Here is a 21,665-nt window from a genome sequence, read left to right on the forward strand (position 1 = left end):
TTTTGTTTGTCTGGAAAACTCTTTATCTCTCCTTTTATTCTGAATGACAGCCTTGCTGGATGAAGTATACTTGGTTGCATATTCTTCCCATTCAGCAGGTTGAATATATCATACTATTCTCTTCTGGCCTGTCAAGTTTCTGTGGATAGATCTGCTGAGAACCTGCTCTGTCTTCTTTTGCAGGCTAAGGACTTTTATCCCTTGCTGCTTTCAGGATTCTTTCCTTGTCTGTGTATTTTGTGAATTTGACTATTATATGTCTTGGTGATGTTCAGCTTTTGTTGAATTTAATGGTTGTTCTCTTTGCTTCTTGGATTTAGATGTCTGTTTCCTTCCCCAGATTAGGAAGTTTTCAACTGTAACTTGCTCAAATAAACCATTTGCCCCTTTTTTTCCTCTCTTCTTCTTCTGGGATTTCTATGATACAAATGTTATTATGCTTTAAGGAGTTGCTGAGTTCCCTAAGTCTGCATTTGTGATCCAATACCTTTCTTTCCCTCTTCTTTTCAGCTTCATTATGTTCCAAAATTTTATCTTCTATATCACTGATTCATTCTTCTCCTTTGTCCATCCTCATTGTCATTGCATCAAGTCGGGTTTGCATCTTGGTTATAGCATTTTTTATTTTGGCCTGAGTAGTTTTTAGTTCTTTTATCTCTGCAGTAAGGGATTCTTCAGTGTCTTCTATGCTTTTCTTAACCCCAGCTATTATCCTTATAATTGTTTTAAATTCTGGTTCAGGCATCTCACTTATATCTGTATAGATTAAATCCCTGGCCATAACTTCTTCCTATTCTTTCTTTTGGGGTGAATTCCTCTGTTTTGTTATTTTGTCTAGATCACTGTTTTATGTGTGTGATTGTTAGGAAAGTCTGTTATATTCCTGCTCCTGAGAGTAATGGCTATATTAAGAAGAGTTCCTATACTGTCATGTGCCTGGTTTTTCAGGAGGTATTTCAGAATGTACACTCTGCTGTTGTGTTTGGCTGCTCCTTCCCTTAGATCAGTCCTCTGCAGACTTTCTCCTTGCCTGCAGTGGGGGGGTGCTTGGATCTTGTCCACTGTGTGGCAAGTTTTAACTAGGTGTGTTAGGGTCTGCTTGTTAAAAGAAGCTAGATGAAGAAGAAGATGACGAAGAAGGAGGAGAAGGAGAAACAGCTAGATCTTATCTCTAGAGCTAAAGCTTTGCAGCACTCTATGATCAGTAGACTTGGTGTGTGTGAGGGGTATGTGCTGGTCCTCTACGGGAGGGGCCTGCTGTGCTGATTCTCAGGCTGACTTGCCCTAGTGGAGATGCATCTGCAGGGGTTGGTGTAAGCAGCTCCGTCCTCCACTGGGGGGTGCTGTGCTGCTCACCAAAGTCAGTCAGTGCTCATGGGGGATAGGGAAGAAATGGTGTGGCCGACTCTCATCCCCAGAGCAGACAGTTCATGCCCATCATTCTTCAGGAAGTTCTCATAGAAGAGCCATCAATCACCCCTCTTGTGTTCCCAGCTCCTGTCAGATTCCTGCATTCACCCTGTCTGTATCCAAGCTGTCTGCCTGCCAGGTAGCACAGTACTCCTGTGTTTTCTTAGGCATGTGCCTGGATTTCAAAACTTCCAACTTTTAGGGACCCAGGTGCTGAGGACCTGTGCTGATCTTATGGGGGAGAATCTCACTGGGCTGTGGCCAGTGCTGATTTGTCCCAGAAAAGCAGTCTCATGAGCACACAGCAGTTCAGAGTCTATGCTAAAGCACAGCAACAAGCCTGCACCAAAGCTTGCTGCCCTCAACTGGTGTCTTTGTTCCTGTGGTAGGGAATGGGCAGCATCTTGGTGCCACCAGTTCCTCTGTCCCCAGAGAGGCCAGGCCACCACTCTCAAATGCACTCCAAGAAAGGGAGCTGTTTCTCCCTGTGTGATACAGGGGATCCTCAGACTGTGCTGCCCGATTCTGGGTCTCTGCCCTCCTTCCCCACTGGAGTACCACCAAACTCACCAGGCATGACCCCAGCAATGGTGTGGACTTCTTAAACATCAGACTTTGAGCTCCACTGTTTATAAAAACTTGTGGTAGTCAGCCCCTCTCCTTTTCCCAGTCAGTGGTTTTGGATAAGAGTTTTTCTTGTGCAATCCCTTGCCTGCTGCATTCTCTCCACCACCCCCCACCCGCCCCCGCAATCAGGGCTCCCTCCCCTCCACACCACCTGCAGTTCTTTTCTCCCCCAAATCAACTCTCTGCAGCCCCTACCTTCCATGAGGTGGTTGTTTTTCTACTTGTAGGTGTGCAGCTTTGTTCTCTCAGTCCTCAGATTGATTTCTTGGGTGTTCAGAATGATTTGGTATTTATCTAGCTGTGTTTAAGGAACAAGGCAAGCCCACAGTCCCCCTACATCTCCACCATCTTAACTCCTCCCTCTATATACTTTCTTCCTAAGACAATTTTGGCAATATCCTAAAGTACAGGATGTACAGTATTCTCATACTCATTTCCAAATAGTCCATAATTTAACTGTTTGCTTTTATTCTGTAACCTGAATTTTTAGAAGGATATTTTAAAATTTCCAAGTTGATATATTATTTGTCCTTTAGATTATTTTATCTTACTTTATTGCATTCATGTTAAGAAACATACTGTGAATGGTTTCTACTTGAGGAATTCATTAAGATTTTTTTTTCATGATGTGATCAAACCTATGATTTTTTTTTTCCCAAGGGTTTTTGGTTATCCTTTGTCTATGCTTTCATTTCAGTTATCTCATCTTCATTTATTGATCTCCAGCTCACAAAGTTTTCCCGTTTAAATAGAGAAGGCTCCCACCACCTTCCATGTAAAAACCATGATAATATTTAGGAGTCTATCTACCAGATTGTGGACTAAAGCTAGGGTCTCCTTTTCACTTTCTGCCTTTCATTCTTCAAGAAATCTTCTTCACCTTTGCTAAGCTCCCACCACACCAGGTATGACAATTAAATTCTAGGGCTACTGTTTTGGTATGTAGACCACGCAGAGTTCTACATCATACTGCACTGGGTTTGGGGGTTGTTTCTAGTGCCCTTAACTCAAATGAACACATAAAAATCTGTGAGCTCATAAAATGTAAGACAGAGTGAACAAGAGAATAGCTAAATATTTATTGAGCACCCCTGAAAATAGGGCAGCAGCTAATTATTTTACTTTATTTTATTTATTTATTTGAAAGACCGAGAAAGTAAGCACGAGCAGGAGGAGAGGCAGAGGGAGGGAGAAGGGGAGAAGCAGACTCTCCACTGAGCAGGAAGCCCAATGCGGGCCTTGATCCCAGGCCCCTGGGATCATGACCTGAGCTGAAGGCAGATGCCTAATGAACTGAGCCACCCAGGCATCCCACACCAGCTAATTACTGAACACACACACACACATACACACACAATTCAGTCCATGCAGTTTTTGTTCTGTCAAAGCTAAATATGTAGTATTGCTCTATCAAGAATATCATATCATTGCATAAACATGTATCAGTTGAGAAGAGATTACTCCGCATTGGCAAGAACAGAAAAATCTCTAAAGCAAAAGGATCAAAAGCATATTACACGTCAATATTGCAACGTGCTAAAGCCAAATCCTTTGAATTACTCACATTGACAGGTTATCCTAAGAGCATAATTTGAATACTAATCCTTCCTTAAGTCCCCAAAATAAAGCTTATATTCAGCTTTTTGATTCTGTAATCCTTATATTCTATTGATCTTTAGCAATTAAAAGTTCTTAAAGCAACTAAAATTGTGTATAAAAGACCTCCACGGTATTTTTGATATAATACCTTCCCTTGTCCTCCCTCTACAAAACCTTTATCCTCTAGGTGAACAGAAAAGCCAAATTCTTATTTATTTATTTATTTATTTATTTTATTTTCCATCTACTTTCTGTCTTTATGGTTATCCCTATTCTGGACATTTCACTGAAATGAAATAATACAATAATTCACCACTTGTGTCATTTCTTTCATTTAGGATAATATTTTTAAGGTTCATCCATGATGTAGCATGTATCAGGACTTGATTCAATTTTATGGCTAAATAACATTCATTGAATGGATATACCACATTTTGTTTATCTATTCATCAGTTAATGGAGCTTTGTTCTTTTCCCACTTTTTGGCTACAGTGAATAATTCTATGAATACTTGTGTAAAAGTTTTTGTGTGAACATGTTTTCTCTTGGGTATATACCTAGGAGTCAATTACTGGGAAACTGTGAGGAACTGTCAATCTCTTTTCCAAAGCAGCTGTATCATTTTACATTCTAATCAGCAATATAGGCTCCTAATTTCCCCACATCTTTGCCAAAAAACTTGTTATTGCCTTTCTATTTGATTTTGGGGTATAAAGTAGTACCTCATGTGGTTTTGATTTGCATTTCCCCAGTGACTAATGAAGTTGAGCATCTTTTCATGTGCTTATTGGTCATGTATGCAACTTCTTTGGAGAAATTTCTATTCAAATCCTTTGCTCATTTTTTTTGCAAATTCTTTGCCCATTTTAAAAATTTGGTTTCCTCATTTCTTTTTAAGCCTTTGAACTTCAATGGAAATTCATTCCATATAGTCTTTATTCTTGTTCACTGATGAGAGTTTTTCAGTAACATGGTTGTTAGATGCTATTCAAGTTATGAATTTAAAAAAGCCACACACAAAAAAATCATTAAAAGTTTTTCTTTCAATTGATAAGTAATAATGATAATGTTCTAAACTGATTATCATCCATATCATATTTAAATCGAAATCTGACTTAAGTACCCATACTAACCCTATGGGCTTCCTGAATGTTGATGTACCTACCTGGATTTGCTTACTCATAATCATAAAATGACCCCTAGGATACATCTTTCAGGTTGACAGATCACTGACACTGTCATGACTTCTGGAAATATCTGACTCTGACACTTCAGTCTCCATCAACTACCCATCACTTCTGACTGTAGTGCCAGTTGACCATTAAAGGTAAGTTTGTCAATCTTACTTTTGGGGACTCCTCTATAATCCAAAACACAGATGTTGCTTAGTAAGTACACACTGTCAGTCAATCTAGTATGCTTATCATCCCTTTCTAATAGAGTAACACATAGTGATGCCTTTATCAAGCAAATAAAATGACGTTAGGTAGGACAATTTAACGGGATGACCAAGTAAATGATCTTTAGGCAAGTGAAGGAACTATAAAAACATATCCTGGTTATAAGATGATTAAGGCCTGAGGATCTAATATATAACATGGTGACGGTGACTACACTTGATAACACGGTATTGCATGATTTAAATTTACTAAGAGAGTAGAACATAAATGGTCTCACACACAAAAAAGTGAATCTGTGAGGTGATGGAAGTTCCGTAATTCAATGGAGGCAATCCTTTCACAGTCTACACATGTATCAACTAATGATGTTGTACACTTTAAGTACTTTACAATTTTACTTGTCAATTATATCTTAATAAAGCTGAAAAAAATACCAAATGAAAAAATAAAAGAAAGCATGACCCAGAAAAGAGATTTTAGGGCATTAAATATTTAAAGGATGACATAAAGATGTGGGAGTAGGATTAGTTTTGCATGTGGTCAGCGGGCAAACTTAAATGACTTAGAAACATGAGTTAACTATTAGGGTTTGAAGCTTGCAAGTCTTTGTTCTAGGGATTGTAATACTATTGTTGTAAGTGCATAAACATCTGAAACTTTTAAAAATTTAATTTCAAAATGTATACAGTGGCCATAATATAAAAAAAGAAATTTGTCTAAGTATTTTCTCCTTACCTATTAGTCTCAGTAAAGACATCAAATGTCTTTACAACTTATAATATTTATTTTAAAAATAAGTATAGGTCTTTAAATCGAAACAAAGCTATAATCACCCCTTCCACAGAAAGACAGTACAATGTTATATAACTGCTCCAAGATATATTTTATATGACTTAGCTTTTATCATAGTATTAATATGTCAGGTTTCTACAATTTGCACTACAATACTTGAAAATTGTTATTAAGCAAAGCTCCTTTTTCATGGCAAATTAGAACTAAATATAAGAGGACCCTTATCCATTGATTAGCACCTGCTTCAGAAGCAGATTATTTATGGAATGAAGAAACTCCTTAAGACTTAGTTTATTCAGAGTATGCTTTATCATTGTTGCTACTAAAGAATTAAGGAAGACATGCATTTTATTCTCCTAAATAAAAGGGGAAAATGTAAAAGTGTAAAAGAATTATTTTAGAGCCTTTGCTAGCTCAGATTCATATCTATTTAACAGAAGAATTAGAAGAATATCTTAGAAGAATTTCAATTTATAAGTTTTAAAATCTCACCACATAAAACAATAAATGCAAAGAGGTGATTAACATTAATTTCAACAGAAAGAGACAAAGTCAGGGAAGGGGCACACAAAGGGTTTTTCAGGCTTACAGTATTTCTCTAATCTTCAGTGGGATGATTGGTATATTAATCAGAGTTCTCCAGATTAAAACAGCCAATAGAATGAAGATTGGCTCACACAATTATGGAGGCTAACAAGTCCCAAGATCAGCAGTCAGCAAGCTCTAGAGCCAATGAAACAGTCCCAATCCTAATCCCAGTGTGAAGGCAGAAGAGCAATGTTCTAGCTCAGGGACAGTCAAGCAGACTATGCTCCCTTACTCTGCCTTTTTGATAGGACTACAAGAGATTGAGCGAGGAGGCCCATCCACACTGGGGAGGGCACTCTGCTTCACTCAGTCTATTGATTCAAATGTTAATCTCATCCAGAAATATCCTCAAAGGCATAACCAGAATGTTTAGCCAAAAATCTGGGCACCCATGGCCCAGTCAAACTAACAGAAAATTAACCACCACAGTTGACCATACTGGTATTCATTGGTATCCATAATTATCTCTTTAAATTACACATACGTGTGTGTATTCTCTTATATGTACAGTAAGAAAAGCTGAACTCAAAAATATTGCTGTGACAAGTGGCACTAAAACTTGTGTTATTAAATGTAGTTAAAAAAAAAAAACCCTGAAGTTGTGTTTTGAAAAATTAAATGGAGAAGAGACAAATTCTCCTTCCAGAAGAATTCAACTTAATATATATAGATAGTTCCCTTTCCAGAGGGTGGAACTTATCCTCACCTTCTCCCTTGAAGGAGGCTAAACTTAGTAACCGAATAGGGGAAGAGTAATAGTAAGTTTACAGTGGAGAAACCTGGCCAACACCACCCTAACCAGGTAATGAAGATTCACATCATCAGTGAGGTTGTGTTGACACCTGAGAAGTATACTGCACTTCCCTGGCACTTTAAACCAAACATCCATAACCCAGTTTATTCATGAGAAAAACACCAGGTAAACCCATATGGGAGACATTCTACAGACTACCTGGTCTGTCTTCCTCAATACTGTCAAAGTCATGAAAAACAAGGAAAGTCTGAGAAATTGTCACCGACCAGGGGACACTCAAAAAACACAACTAACTGCAATGGGGTACTCTGAATTGGGTCCTGGATCAGAAATAGGACCATTATTAATGGGAAAAAAACTGGTAAGTTCAAATCATGGACCAATGTTGATTTCTTAGTTTTGACAAATGTACCATGACGGTGTAAGATGATAACATTAAAGGAAAGCAAATCTGGGTGAGGTGAACTCTCTGTACTATCTTTGCAACTTTTCTGTAAATCTAAAACTATTCAAAAATTTAAAAGTTTATTTAAAAAGCTATTGGGTTTTGACTGTTGATTCACTTGCTAGGCTGGTATCATCTATGGAGGCTAGTCTGATTTTAAAGCTGGAAAGATGCATTTGTGTTTGTCTCACTTGTTCTGCATGTTAAGTACTCCAGGAAACCAAAAATAGATTTCAATCATTAGAGATAGCAAACCAAGACCTCTGCTCAGCACTAAATGTCTTTAAAAGCATAAAACCAGCAAGAGTAGAGATTTACATAGGAGATAATCCTGAAATTGCTATTAAGCTTGAAGGACAAGATGAATCTATTTGGCTCAATATATAAACATTACACATTTTTTCTACATGGAAAAGGTAGTATATTAAGACTATAGAATTAAATATTTTTCATTGAAATTTTACAATAATCTTTTTACAAAAAAATTTATGATAATTGTTAGAATAACATGTCGTAAGAAATAATGTCTCTTTTAACTTTGAAATTTTCCAAATATTTTAACTCCCTAAAATCAAACTTAAATTTTTCCTTTCACATTGAGAGCCATACATGAAGTCTTAAATTGCAAAGTAAAGCATATCAATCATGAACAAGTATTTTTGGACCGACTACTGTATATCTGGCACTGAGCTAACTGTTACACAGATTTTTTTTTTTAAGAACGATAACCTACTGCTCCATCCTTTAGGATTATTAATCTCACTGTATATGTAAGATAAATGCATATCAAGTACATCCATTTCAGCAAACTTATGTCTTGCTCTGTCATTGCTTTTCATGACCTGCTTCCATAGGAAGTAATTCTTTACAGGTCAGTTCTCACAAATGCAAATGATTTTAAGTGCTCAAAATCCACATGGTGAAAGATCTCATGTGGGAGCAATATTAACACATCATCAAATGAATTCAACTTAGACCTTTAAACCTATGTGAATATCAAAGTGTAAAGGCTGGAGCAAACCAATTTCAAACTATGCAACTTTAGTTTCAGAACAGTTATGTCTAATCTCTGTGAAAAAAGGTATCTCTGGATGGACTGTCCCATACCAGATCTTCATTGTTTCCTAATGTCTATCATTCCTAAAACACTGCTTGTGGAAAACATAGTGAAGCAAGGGGTAGTTTTTGCTTTACCTTTGGTTTTTGTTTTTCAACATCAAGGGATTACTGTGTGGGGAGAAAAATCTTTTTTCTCTTTTTTTTTTTAATAGAGGACCAACTGTTTGGACTCATTGAGGATTCTCTACACAGCTTTACATTACCATGCTCTCAGGATTAACAAGTTATAATAATGAGAACCTCAAAAAACTTCTGAGGAAAAATAAAAATAGAATAAGATGAGACCCAGAGTTAGCCAAAAAAAAATTTGTCATTTTCTAGAAACTGAAAAGCTGAAATTGCCTCACAACATGAAAAAAAAAAAAAAAAAGCTCAGAGCTTGATTCAAATCTCAATTCTTGTATTAAAATATATGTAGGGAAAGAGATATTTGGTATATTTATGTGTCAACTTCACTTTAAAGCCTGAAGTCAACACTGGTAACTGGCTATATAGATGTCTTAAAAATAACCCAGAAAAGTGGAGGTACAAATCCATTCTGGTGTAGTATTGCTCTTTTCAAATACATCTTTCTATTTTATTCCTGCATACTGGCATAATGAATAGTGCTATTGCTGTTTAAGACTTAAAACAGCTGCATTTCTAATTTTGGCAGATTATGAGGGATTTTTACATGGGTTGCATGTTAAAAGCAAATAAGCGACACGCCAACCGGCAGAATGAAAGTGCTGGGCAGATGGTGGCACGTCGGAGCTACTGAACTGAAGTGCTGTAAGCCACCGCCCATCGTGGGACATCCAAAAGGGGTATGTGACAGCTTTTCAAGGGAAGCCCAATCCTTTACCTCAAACAAAAATACCCATGCCATAGAGGTCTCCAGACAGCCCTGCAGTAGCCATTCTCCAACTGGCCTTTGTTAACACAGGCAGCCTTCGATGCCTTTATTTCGCTGATTTTGATGGTATCTATAATTCTGACTTTCCTTCCTTCCTTCCTTTCCTCTTCCAAGCCCTCCTGTTGTGTGTGTGTGTGTGTGTTGGAGAGAGAGATGAATAGGGAAACAAAGTATATGTTATAATTTTTTCGCATTACTAAGGGAATTATCCCTGCAGAAGACAAGAAAGCATGCTAATGTCTTTGCAGCAAAAAAGGAAAAAAAAAAAAAAAAAGATGTAAGATCATAAACAGTCTTGATCAATATCAATTTTTATTGATCAATCTTGACCAAAAAATTTTAAAAACTGCATTCAGAATGCTGCTATGTAAATTTCCCCAAAACCCAGAGAGATGGTTTTCCTGAGAATAAACAGATGGGCACTACACCAACAAAAGGTTTGGCCTTCAAAAACAGGCTTTCCTCGAATTCAAAGCAGCTTATGAAGTGTGAGGATAAAGTTATATGACTGCTTCTTAATAAATATTCTAGAATTTACATTAATTAAATGATGTCTTTTCTGGGCGCCTGGGTTGGTTAAGCATCTGCCTTTGGCTCAGGTCATGATCCCAGGGTCCTGGGATGGAGTCCTGCATCTGGCTCCCTGCTCAGCGGGGAGTCTGCTTCTCCCTCTCCCTCTGCCCCCTACCCAAATAAATAAAAAAAGAAAAAAGAAAGTTACCTTTTCTAACTTGGACAACATCCACTGTCAATTGCTGACAATTTTATTATATTTTGTATGTTTTTGTAAGCCAGCAAAAATTTATGTTGGAAAAAAGGTGAGACAAAACAAAGAAATGACGCCATTCATCAATCAGACAATTAGTCTATATACTATATCATGATGCTGTATTTTTCTTCCTGACCTCTTTCTTTTTTTTTTCTCCTATCTACACTTCCTATCTCCTTCATTTCTAATATGATTTCACAAGTTCCTTATGTCCTAGGTAGTGTGTTAGATACTATACATGATTATCATGTGCATCCTCAGTTTGAAGGTGAGGAAACTGACACCCAGACACTAACTAGCCTTCCCAATGCCACAGAGCTAATAAATGCACTGCTGGGAACTGAACTCAAGCGGCTTGGTTCCAGAGTCTGTGCTTTTAAGCACTAAGGTATGCTGTGTAGCATTCAATGAAACAAGATAAATTAAGAAACTTGGGGAAATAGAATATTGTGGCAAATACAAAGAATTAGTATAGAAAAAGTGACATAGTATTGACTTGTGTCATATTAAAGGCAGCCCATGAATTCTGATCTGAGAGGGAGAGGCCAAAGCAAGAAGAAAAACCAGACATCATATAAGAGTAACATTACTCAGAAAATAAAGCTGTTTTGGGGTACTAAAGTCTGAGGAATTTGTCCTATAAGGAAGTCACAGGGCAATACAGTGGACAATCTCTCCCCCGAGATTTTGGTAGTAAATATACTACCAAAGCATTCAGGTGTGTTATTTCTAACATTCCTCTAAATGTCGTATCAAAGACATTTCAGTAAAGGCATTTCTGCAGCCTGTGGTGGGTGTGTACGTGTGTGTGCAAACAATGTGTTCTAGACCTTTAGGAGTAAATGTGGTTTATCTAGCTGCTCTAACAGAACTTCTTTTTGATAGTGAAATGTTTATATCAATATGGCAGCTATTAGTTAACATGTCTATTAAACACTTGAAATACAGTTAGTGTGACTGAGGAACTCAGCTTTAATTTTACTTACTTTTAGTTAAGTATGGCCACTCACAGTTAGTATGGACAGGGCAGAACTAGAGAAATGGTGGGGTTGCCTATCTCTCAGCCAATTCTCATGAACATAATTTCGTGTTTCTATAACAGATGAACAAAATAAGAACTGAAACAGTTTTATTCTCTAGTTTGAGCCTAGAACATAAGAATTTTGTGCTAACTGAACAATAATAATTTTTTCAAAGATTATGACAAAAAACCTATTCATATCACCTCTATATAGAAGTGAGCCAAGGAAATACCTATTTACCAGATACTGTGACTGCCTAAAACATTTTTTATATTAGGGTCTAGTCCTGTAAGTCATCTATTTCGTTACCTCTGATGGGTAAAAATCTTCATTTTTGAGTTGGAGTGCAATTTCTTAAATAAGTCCCACATAATTCAGAGTCAAATCTGGTAAATGAGGTAGATTAATAAGACTTGTGTGTGTGTGTTTTATATACCAATTCATGTAAAAAGGCAAAAAGAATGAGCTAGTATCTTAGTATTTCTAGAATGATTCTGAATATGCAAAGTTCTCTGAGATCCTGTTGTACATTGAGGTGTTAACATGGTAAGATTTACATACATGAGACGGTTAAATCTCCACCCTAAGAAGCAAATATGAAGAATTTTTGGTTACACAGAGACCAGAAAATATAGAGAAAAAGTCCTCTTTGTGTGGTTTTCATTACCTCTGTGTTCTTTTCCTGTTTATCTGAATGAGTTATAATACTGGCTTCAATTAGAGAAGTAACAGATGAAAAGAGAAGAGAAGGAAAAACTCTGATTTATGGCTGGCTATCCACTTGCCAGATGGTGAAGAACTAGGCCTCAGGCTAATTCTGTGTGAACAGAGAGGCTTGATACGTCTGTCTCTGAAAACCACGGTATGTACATGGACAGAGATCTATGCAGATTTAGACTCTGGTTTTGGAGCACATGACTCAGCTTTTCCTATAGATGGTGCCAGCTGACCTTTAGGCACAGACAGTTGTTCTGTTAGGTGGATAAAGCAATGGTGCTCCAATGTGAGGACTGGGGGTGGGGGGAGGAGGAAGAGCAGGAAAGGTCAGCCAGCATCCCAGGATATCAGTCCTTGTTCCTTCCAGACACGGAAATAGAGAAGTCAGAGCCTGAGGCCAGCTCCAGTGTCATTACTAAGAGTTAACGCAGGTATAGAGCACTGAGGCTCCAGATGAGGAAATGATACTAAACTGATGAAGGCAGGTGAGATTAGCATGGGGGAGGGGTGAGGGGTGGTGCATCCAAAAGGAGTGATTACTGAACACGTTTAAGAAAGAGAGCAAGAATATTTGTAAGAAAAGAGCAATGGCTGGGAAAACTGGTTGAAGGAAGAATGAATTGAGGTAGGTAGCAAATGAGTTACTTGGTCATGGTGATGAGCATAATCCAGGAGTTGTGGGAATCAGATAGGAAAACAACTGGTGTTTTATGAATTAGTTCTTATCTTACATGAGAAATGTTGTAAAAGACGCTGAAATATTTTGAAAGCAGAACTGGATTTCTAAAAATAAGTAATTTCTAAAAAATAATTAGTTTTTGACAACATATAGAAGATAGCAAGAATCTGGAAAAAAAAGGATTAGTCAAGTGATAATAATATTGATATTACTAATAGATTAGGCCAAGGAGAGCCAACAGTAAGCACTGAAATTCTTCCTACAGAACATCAGTAACTTCTGGATATCATATATAAGCACCAATTTAATAATGTGCTTATTGGGTTGTTCATTTTGTTACTTCAAGTATCCATTCATTCACTCAGCAGACATTGATTGCATGTGACATGCCAGGTCCTGAGGATTCAATATAAAAATAAGTGGTTCTTGTTTCAAGAAATGTGTGGGTGGAGGTAGAACAAGAAGGCAGAGTACCTCACATTCACCAGGCATCTTATGAAATGCTTTATATTTATCCTCATGGACTTTACAGCCCAACACCATAGTCAAGATACTACTATTGCTATTTGACAGGTGATGGATAAAGACTCAGGGAAAGGAGGTGACTTGCCAATCATTATGCAAGAAATAAATGGCAGCTCAGCCCTGTCTTTGACTGGAAGTCCACTAATTATCAAACTGGATTTATGTGGATATATGCCATAAAATAACTGTGAGGCATATTTCTGAGTTAATATACATAAAGCACTTAAAACAGTGCCTAACACATCATGAATGCTATACGTCCTTATATCATCATCATTAATGTTGTTTTTCTTAAAGAACAACATGGGGGAGAAATATTATTTATTCAAAATTAAACAAGAGAAATCGAACACAGCAGAATGCAAAATGTCCATAAAGTTTTCAAATGAAATAAGATTCTCCAAAGAACTTTTCCCTTTAGGGTTTGTCTTATGCCCCATGTTACCTGGGAAGAATGTTTTCACTCTGCCTTGACACTTAGGGTTACTTGGGTATAAAAAGACAGAGAAGCAATGCACTATTGTGCCACATCTCCCTAGAGACTCCACTCTACAAAGACACAAATAATCAAGAAAACTATCAAAGTAAGGAAGGAGTGCTCCAAGCCCCCATATCCCAGTTGAGGTCACAAGTTGGGAAAGGTGGAAAGTCTATGGAAACATTCCAATAGCCTCCTCTTTGTATTCACTTTTCTATGAAAATGATTAATGTAGTACAAAGAACCTAAAATGAGGTTTACTTGCAAGACAAAGATGGAAAGAGGATTAATATTAACAATAATAACAAGGAAATGCTGAAGACACACTTAACATAAACCCTACTTCGAAGAAAAGAGTAACGACCTGTAATCTTACATTTAAGCTTTCCATTATTATAAAACCACCAGCACAAATAATTGCAACTAAAGTTGGACAGGAATTGGCACCACAAAGCCTGGAACACTTAGATGTCCAAAACAACTACAGAGAAATATAAATTGAGTACTCAGGCTAGGCCTTTTACAACCTTAATTAGTCAAGCAGTATGAAGACTGGGGAGGTGCTTCCCACGATTAATTCTCTCTTCTTAAAAGCAAACAAAACTACGTCTATCTAATGTATTCTTGGGGAAAATAATGCAGTGATCTAACATATCACTCTCACAGTTTTCCTCCTCCATCCATATTTCAGGGGAGTATAAAACACTGCTAGGCAGTATCCTATATCTGACAGAAATGGATATAACTGGCAAAGTACCACACAAATCAATAATTTACATTTTCTATAAAAGAAAAAAGGACCTTGCTAGAATTTTTTTTACCTTTTTTGGCTCATGGTTTAGGCACTGAATCCTAGTAATAGAAAAACATGGTCATAAGGATTCCTGGAAATATACTGATGCTTAGACAATATTTCAGTTTTGATCAGAGTTGTGAAATTATATGATGGGATCCTGTTTAAGCAGGAAAAAATATTTTTTCCTATTTTGTACTGTCACTCTATGAAGAAAAGCCTCTGTGTTTTCTTAACCTGATCACAGTTTTTATATTTATTAAATATTTATTTTTTCATGAAAAAGAGGGGATAAGGGTTCTACAATAAAAATAATGCCAGTGGAACCTGTAGCTCGTTACTGGTTTTGTTGTTACAAATACCATCAATATTTCCCTGAAATATCAACTGACCACAGTAGGAATTCTTTGAACAGATCCTCAAGAAATCCTGTTTACTGGTCCAAGTTCAAAGGGTTAACCTGAACTTAAGGTAATGTTAATAGTGATTAAACACTTAGATTCAAGTTCTGGTACTATCTCTACTACTCACTGCAGGATGTGGGCAAGTTAAAATGTATATTTTATAGCTTTTAAGATATCTGATTTCACTACCTCCCAGAGTCATTGTGAAGGAAACATTACTTATATAAACAGATTCAAAAGCTTGTGCTATTATGTAAACAAAGCTTTCTTTCTTCCTAACTCCTGTTTTTCCATGGTTCAAGTATTCCCCTCTGTGAGAGAGAAGTGGCCTATGTGTAGAGAGAACAAATAGACCTTCTCAGACCATTTGGTCCATGGGCTTGACCCAGAGGAGTATCGCCAGTGTAGATTGCTGAGGCCAAGACTCACTATATACTTGGGAAAAAACAAGTATCTGTGTTAAAGTGAATTTGGGAAGTGATCTTAGAAAGTTATGCTTCATATTAGCATGAACCAAAGTTCTTAAGAGTCCTGCAATAAATAGCTCTTTTAACATTGTTTGACACAACAATTCTCAAAGTTGTCAGACCAGGATTCCCTAACAACCATGGACATTGTGGGGAAAGGCAGCAACCAGAACAGCTAACATTTACTGTGTAGTTGCCTGTGTGTAGAAATCTCTGAAGTGCTTTACGTGCGTTAACTTATTTTTAATGTTTGTAGTAACCTCACACTGTACGTGCTGGTGCTGCCTCCATTTCACAGATGAGGAAACTAGGGCACAGAATGACTAAATGTCTTTGCAAAGATGTAAATAGAAAATATGGAATCCGGGCACTATTACCCCTGTTTGATACTTTCATCCAGTGTAAGGTTCTTTTTTGATTGAAAAACACACAAAAACCCCTAAATCTCAGAGATTATGCAACTTGTACAAAATCACAAAGGAAATCAATGATACTAGATGCCCAAGAAATTAGTTCTCCAGCGTCTTGGAGCAGTAGCTAAACCACTCAACAAACACATTGAACAACATGTGAGAGCAAGACTTGGTGGGAGGGAAAGAGCATGTGATCACTCTTAGGTGGTTGTAGCTGTCGTTAGAGTCCTCTTCATATTCTCATTTTCCTTCATCAACTATATCCAAATGGGCATATATCTCTTCAATTTTACCCCTAAAATATTCCTTAATCTCTCTATCCCATTTTCAGCTCTTGAATCATGGCCTGAAAATAGGCCCACAGCCCCCTCTGCCTGGGCTACAGCACTAGCTTTCTAATGAGGCTCCTATCTCTAGATGGTGTGGAACAAATAACCAGCCACATGTGGTGACACCGCTTTGCAAAAGTTATAAATAATACTGCATAATCTATTGCAAAAACTAGTGAAAAATATCCGGAAAAAATTGGATTTTTACCATTAATGAAAGAAGGAAAGATTCAACATTTAGCTCTAAGACTTTAAAATTGTAATTTTACTAGAGAAATTCTTGTAGTCCTTGTCTATTTTCCATTTAACCACCTATTAGATACACACACACCCCACACACACACACCCCTGCGTGCAACACACACGCGCGCGCACACACACACACATTAGAGATCAAGCCCCCACAAAACAAAAAACAAAGAGTTGAGTCATGTGAATGCAGTGCTGGTTATTAATTTGCTTTGCTACGGCTGAATTATCAGGCTTTGATAGAGACCCATCATGAAGAAGGTATCAGATAAATTCCATGAACTTTATTTTATAGTTTAGGACTACACACTTGAACTTGACTTTGGCTTTAGTAAGAGAAATTTCCATTTGCCGTGTTTTCCTACTCCATAACAATAGTACCAATGCTAATCCTTTGCTTAACAAAGAAAATTTGCCAGTGGTGGGAGTGTGCATGGTGGGGAACTTCCATGGAGTTCTTTCTTTTTTTCTCCAGAACCCAACCCATCCACCCATGAGCAATGTTTTCCTGGCTTACAGGGTCTAAATGCACTAGCTCATACAAGCCCTGTTTTTCAAAAAGGAGAAAACCAGCAAATTAGCCAGGAGCAGCTTGGTTAGTACTAACAGACGATGAAAGGTCTCAGCACAAAATGACAGAAGCAAGAGAAAATTCTTGATGGTTGCCTGAAGAGACTAGAGTATTTCACCTTCCTCAAAATTAATTTTTTCCATATTTTCTCACATTTTACTGGACTCTTATGTCAGAACATGTTCCTATGGGTGGAATACAGGTTAAACATTAAAAGAATCAAATTATGTTTATGCGGAACTACAGAGTAAAATTTCTTCTTTCATAAGGAAAAACAGAAAATTTGGACAAATGAGTTTGAACAATAAAATTATAGTCATTAAGAGGAAAATCTCCACAGCATCGTTTATGTTCTCAAACAGGTCGAAAGGCAACAGAGGGGGTGCGCCCTGTGTTTTGTTCTCCTACCTCCTTTGGCCATTGCATTTTGAATGAAGTTGATACTTAACCACACCTTCAGGAAATGACATATTACGCTGCACTGCATATTCTTCTGGGACTGGGTCAGGAATGAGTAAGTGATAGGAGCTCCCTCACGTTCACACCTGACATGCCTTCGTTAGCAATCATTTGTCTTGCCTCCAATTATAATGCAACGCAACCCTGCCCACATCACAGGCACTAATTTCTGGTAAGGGCTGAGTCAGTGCACAGCAAGGAGATGTGAACTTTCTATTTCTTACTATTGAGGATATACCTAGAAATAATATTTTTATAACAAATCAATATTTTGTCAAAATTTTGTAAATGTGGTAACTTCTAATGTGAAAGCCACTAGTTAATCAATCAGCTCATATATATTTATTGAGAACCTCAACTGTGGTAACAAAAGGATGTGGGGACAGGGGGAAGAAGAGATTGGTGAACAGCAGTAAGACCGGTAAAGGCGAGTCTGCATTGAGACACAGAGGCAGGGGACTGTGTGTCCAGCAGCCCTGTGTAGCTCAGGACCAGGAATGGCCAAAATGGATGGTAAAGTTATTCAGATTACAGACCTGCGTAACGGGCCCTGCGAGGGGGTAAGAGAACACAAGAGAGTTGAGACTGCATCACAGTGACGTAAGACGTGCACATGGTGGCCCATGTGCTGTGGGGAGAGAAAAAGAAAGGGAAAAACACAGTCCTAAGATGGTAGGGAGCTGGTGACTGGAAGCTACAGTCAAAAGACAGGGCCTGCGATGTGGATTTGGTAGCGGCAGGCAAGATGGAGGAGGAGTGCCCGAGCGAGGACCTAGGAGCTGGACCATGCCTTCGTGGTGAGCTCAGGCATAGGAAACCGACGACAAGCAGAAAGGAAAGGGGTAGCGGGGGAAACAAGGTTATAATGGGGGGAGGGGGAGTTAAGGAAAAACCATTTTTAACATTTACTGAGAAAATCACAATGTGAAGCATTAGAATGGGAGAGGAGGGAGGAGAATACAGCCACCAAAGAAGCTAACAGGGAAATGCGGGAGATCATCAATTAAACATAATTGAATGCGTGTATATATAAAAAACACATATACTACATATATTATATATAATAAGTAATTATAAATACATATATTTAATTAAATATATATACTTGAATATTTAAGGGTTAAATGACATTGGGGACGTGGGACTATGTGGACTGAAAAAGTTGAAAGTCTCCAGGTTCAAGTCTGAAAGTAGGCTGTTACAGAATGGCTCCTTTTAAATACCAACAAGTTAGCTGATAAGAGTAGGAGAGACCTTCCTGAGTCTGGTATTGGGACAACAGGTAAGAAAAAAGGCTGCCTTTAAATGCCCTCCCAGCAGTGGTGGCCATGGAGACAGGGGAGGTGGAACACGGAACAGTAAGGGTGGCTGGCAAAAGAAGTGGAGTATAAGCACAATGAGGGTCTTGGTTTGCAGAGATGGCTGGAGGAGCATCATGCTGTTCCCTGGGCGGCAGGGCAATGCACAGAGCTGTGTCAGGTCAGTGTGCCGAAGAGCAGGCCCCACTCACTGTGATAACACGCAAACAGGCAGCCCTCTTTCCTCTCCCACAAGCACAAGCACACCCACACCTAGCTTGCATTCAATCTGTCTGGCATCACTATAAAGTGCTTGACAACAAAAGTAAAATGGAAAGAAAAATAAATTAAATTTTGAAATGCAATTTTAAAAATTCTCATATATTTCTGGACATTGCCACAGGCAAAAGAAAAAAAAAGGATTCATAAAAAGTATTACATTATTTGCAAAGCAGCCTGGCTATGAGTTTAATATGAATTATATAGAGAATGGATCCAGGGCATGATTTCCCTGAATAATTTATTACAGACAGACCCTCCTGTTCAGAAATAGGAAACTTAAAAAACAATATGTCTAAGGCACTAGTTTTGTTTTTTGTTTTTTTTATTATGTTATGTTAATCACCATACATTACATCATTAGTTTTTGAGGCACTAGTTTTTTGAGGCCAGGTGTACTAGTTTTGTGAAAGAGCCAACAAAAGGTAACAGCATGGAGGTTTCTCAAAAAATTAAAAATAGAGGGGTGCCTGGGTGGCTCAGTCGGTTAAACGTCTGCCTTCGGTTCAGGTCATGATCCCAGGGTCCTGGGATCTAGCCCATCGGACCCCCTGCTCAAGAGTAAGTCTGCTTCTCCCTCTTGCTCCTACCCACCCCCAGTCTCTCTCCCTTTCTCTCTCTCAAATAAATAAATAAAATCTTTTTAAAAAATTAAAAATAGAACTACCATATGATCCAGTAAGATTCCACTACTGGGTATTTACCCAAAGAAAATGAAAACACTAAATCAAAAAGATATATGCACCCCTATGTTTATTGCAGCATTATTTACAATAGCCAAGATATAGAAGCAGCCCAAGCGTCCATCAACAGATGAATGGATAAAGAAGATGTGGTATGTATGTACAACAGAATATTACTTAGCCATAAAAAAGAATGAAATCCTGCAATTTGTAAGAACATGGACAGATCTAGAGGGTAAATGATAATTGAAACAAGTCGGTCAAGGAAAGGCAAATACCATATGACTTCACTCATGTAGAATTTAAGAAACAAAAAAAATGAGCAACAACAAAAAACAAAAAAACCAGACTCTTAACTATAGAGGACAAACTGATGATTGCCAGAGAGGAGGTGGGTGGGAGGGATGAGTAAAATAGATGGAAGGGGATTAAGAGTACACTCATAACGAGCACTGAGTAATGTGTAGAATTGCTGAATCACTATACTGTACACCTGAAACTAATTTAACACTATATATTGATTATACTTGAATAAAATATATATATGAAAAAATAATAATAAATTAAAGTGGTTGGTATTGTCTACAGAAAACACATGAAAGCTTTTGCTTTTTTGATTTAGCAAGCGGCAACCCTATAAACAACATTATTACTCTTTTATCTAATGAAACAAGTTTATAGGATCTAGCTACACAGTGAAAATGTGGCAATCCCAGGACCTCACACAGTGATAGCTGATAAACAAAGATAAAGACAAATTGGAGTGAATCAAAGCAAAGTCCAGCTGAATTATAATCGGTGCAACCAAGGTCTGGGCTCTGAACAAGTTGAGGAACTTGAGGAAGTGAAATCTAGAATCAGTAAAGCAAATGGATTTCCTTTAGTCAAAGAAATAACAAGCAAAGATGGCCAGAGGGGAGAAAGGAACAATACAATCAGAGTTTCTCAAGAATTCCTCAATTTTCACAAAACTAAACATTAAAAATCTGTATCTCTTTGTATTATTGCACTGATCATTGTTGTAAGGATCCCCACTACAGCTGTTCTCTGGCACTTTTTTTTTTTTTTTAAGTTAAATACGCCTATTTTTTTCTGTATTGATACACACAGTCTGATTAGTAACTTCTAAATCCTAAATAAGAAATCTAAATCTGGGCAGAGGGAAACACAGCCACTCAAGGAGGGATCTGGCTAGTGTCACAGGGCATGGCCTGACCTGCTGTAACTCCCGAACTCTGTTTTACAACTTGGTCTTGGCTTAGAATGAGTAGACATCTGACTTAACTAAAGCTACGGATTCCTAGCCCTGTTGTTATTTCTTGGCTTCCAGCCCCTCCACACATTTGGGGTCCTAACATCTGTCTTTCACCACTGGGGAGGTTTTAGTTTGCTTTTGCTGCTGCCCATATGATTCAAGGTGATGAATAAAAGTACGCCTGTGTGTTGCTGGGAGGCTTGGGGAGATGGTAAAGTTGGAGAAAGTGACTGGGGCCGTACTGGGTGCAGAAAGAGCCAACTCGAGGCAAACCATTTGCTTTTTCCAAAAAATAATTTGAAAGTTCCTGTAGACAGAGGCCTAACATTTCCTTTTAGGGCTGAGTTTGATGTATGTTTTCTATGTTGCCTTAAAAACTTATGCCCAAGATTTCTTCAAATACAAACTATTAATCTATGGATAGAGAAATAAGTGTACTACCTGACAAGACAACTTCAATAAGATCGCCTTCCTGGATATCGCTAGCCGTTTTCACCAGCTGAAGGATGTTTTCGGAGGTAGGGTCATGGCGAAAAAGCAGGATCTTATCATACATTCCATAGAAACCACATTCAGGGAACTGTAAATACAAATACCACAATAGGTTAAATGTCAAAATCCTCCTAAATTTAGAATAGAAACCAAA

The 21,665-nt window shown here is 37.8% G+C and overlaps 1 protein-coding gene across 5 annotated transcripts in view; it reads right to left on the minus strand.

The window, feature by feature from the left end:
• Window positions 1-21,665, minus strand: part of PRKD1 (protein kinase D1) — a 317,005-nt gene that overhangs the window by 126,881 nt on the left and 168,459 nt on the right. For all 5 annotated transcript variants that reach the window (XM_032404867.1, XM_032404869.1, XM_032404865.1 and 2 more), the window contains exon 2: window positions 21,461-21,599. In XM_032404867.1, the coding sequence (XP_032260758.1) occupies window positions 21,461-21,575 (115 nt within the window). In that variant the 5' untranslated portion in view covers window positions 21,576-21,599. The remainder of the gene's footprint in view (window positions 1-21,460; window positions 21,600-21,665) is intronic.

This window comes from Phoca vitulina, unplaced genomic scaffold, assembly GCF_004348235.1.
Source record: "Phoca vitulina isolate PV1807 unplaced genomic scaffold, GSC_HSeal_1.0 scaffold7, whole genome shotgun sequence".
Taxonomy (NCBI): domain Eukaryota; kingdom Metazoa; phylum Chordata; class Mammalia; order Carnivora; family Phocidae; genus Phoca; species Phoca vitulina.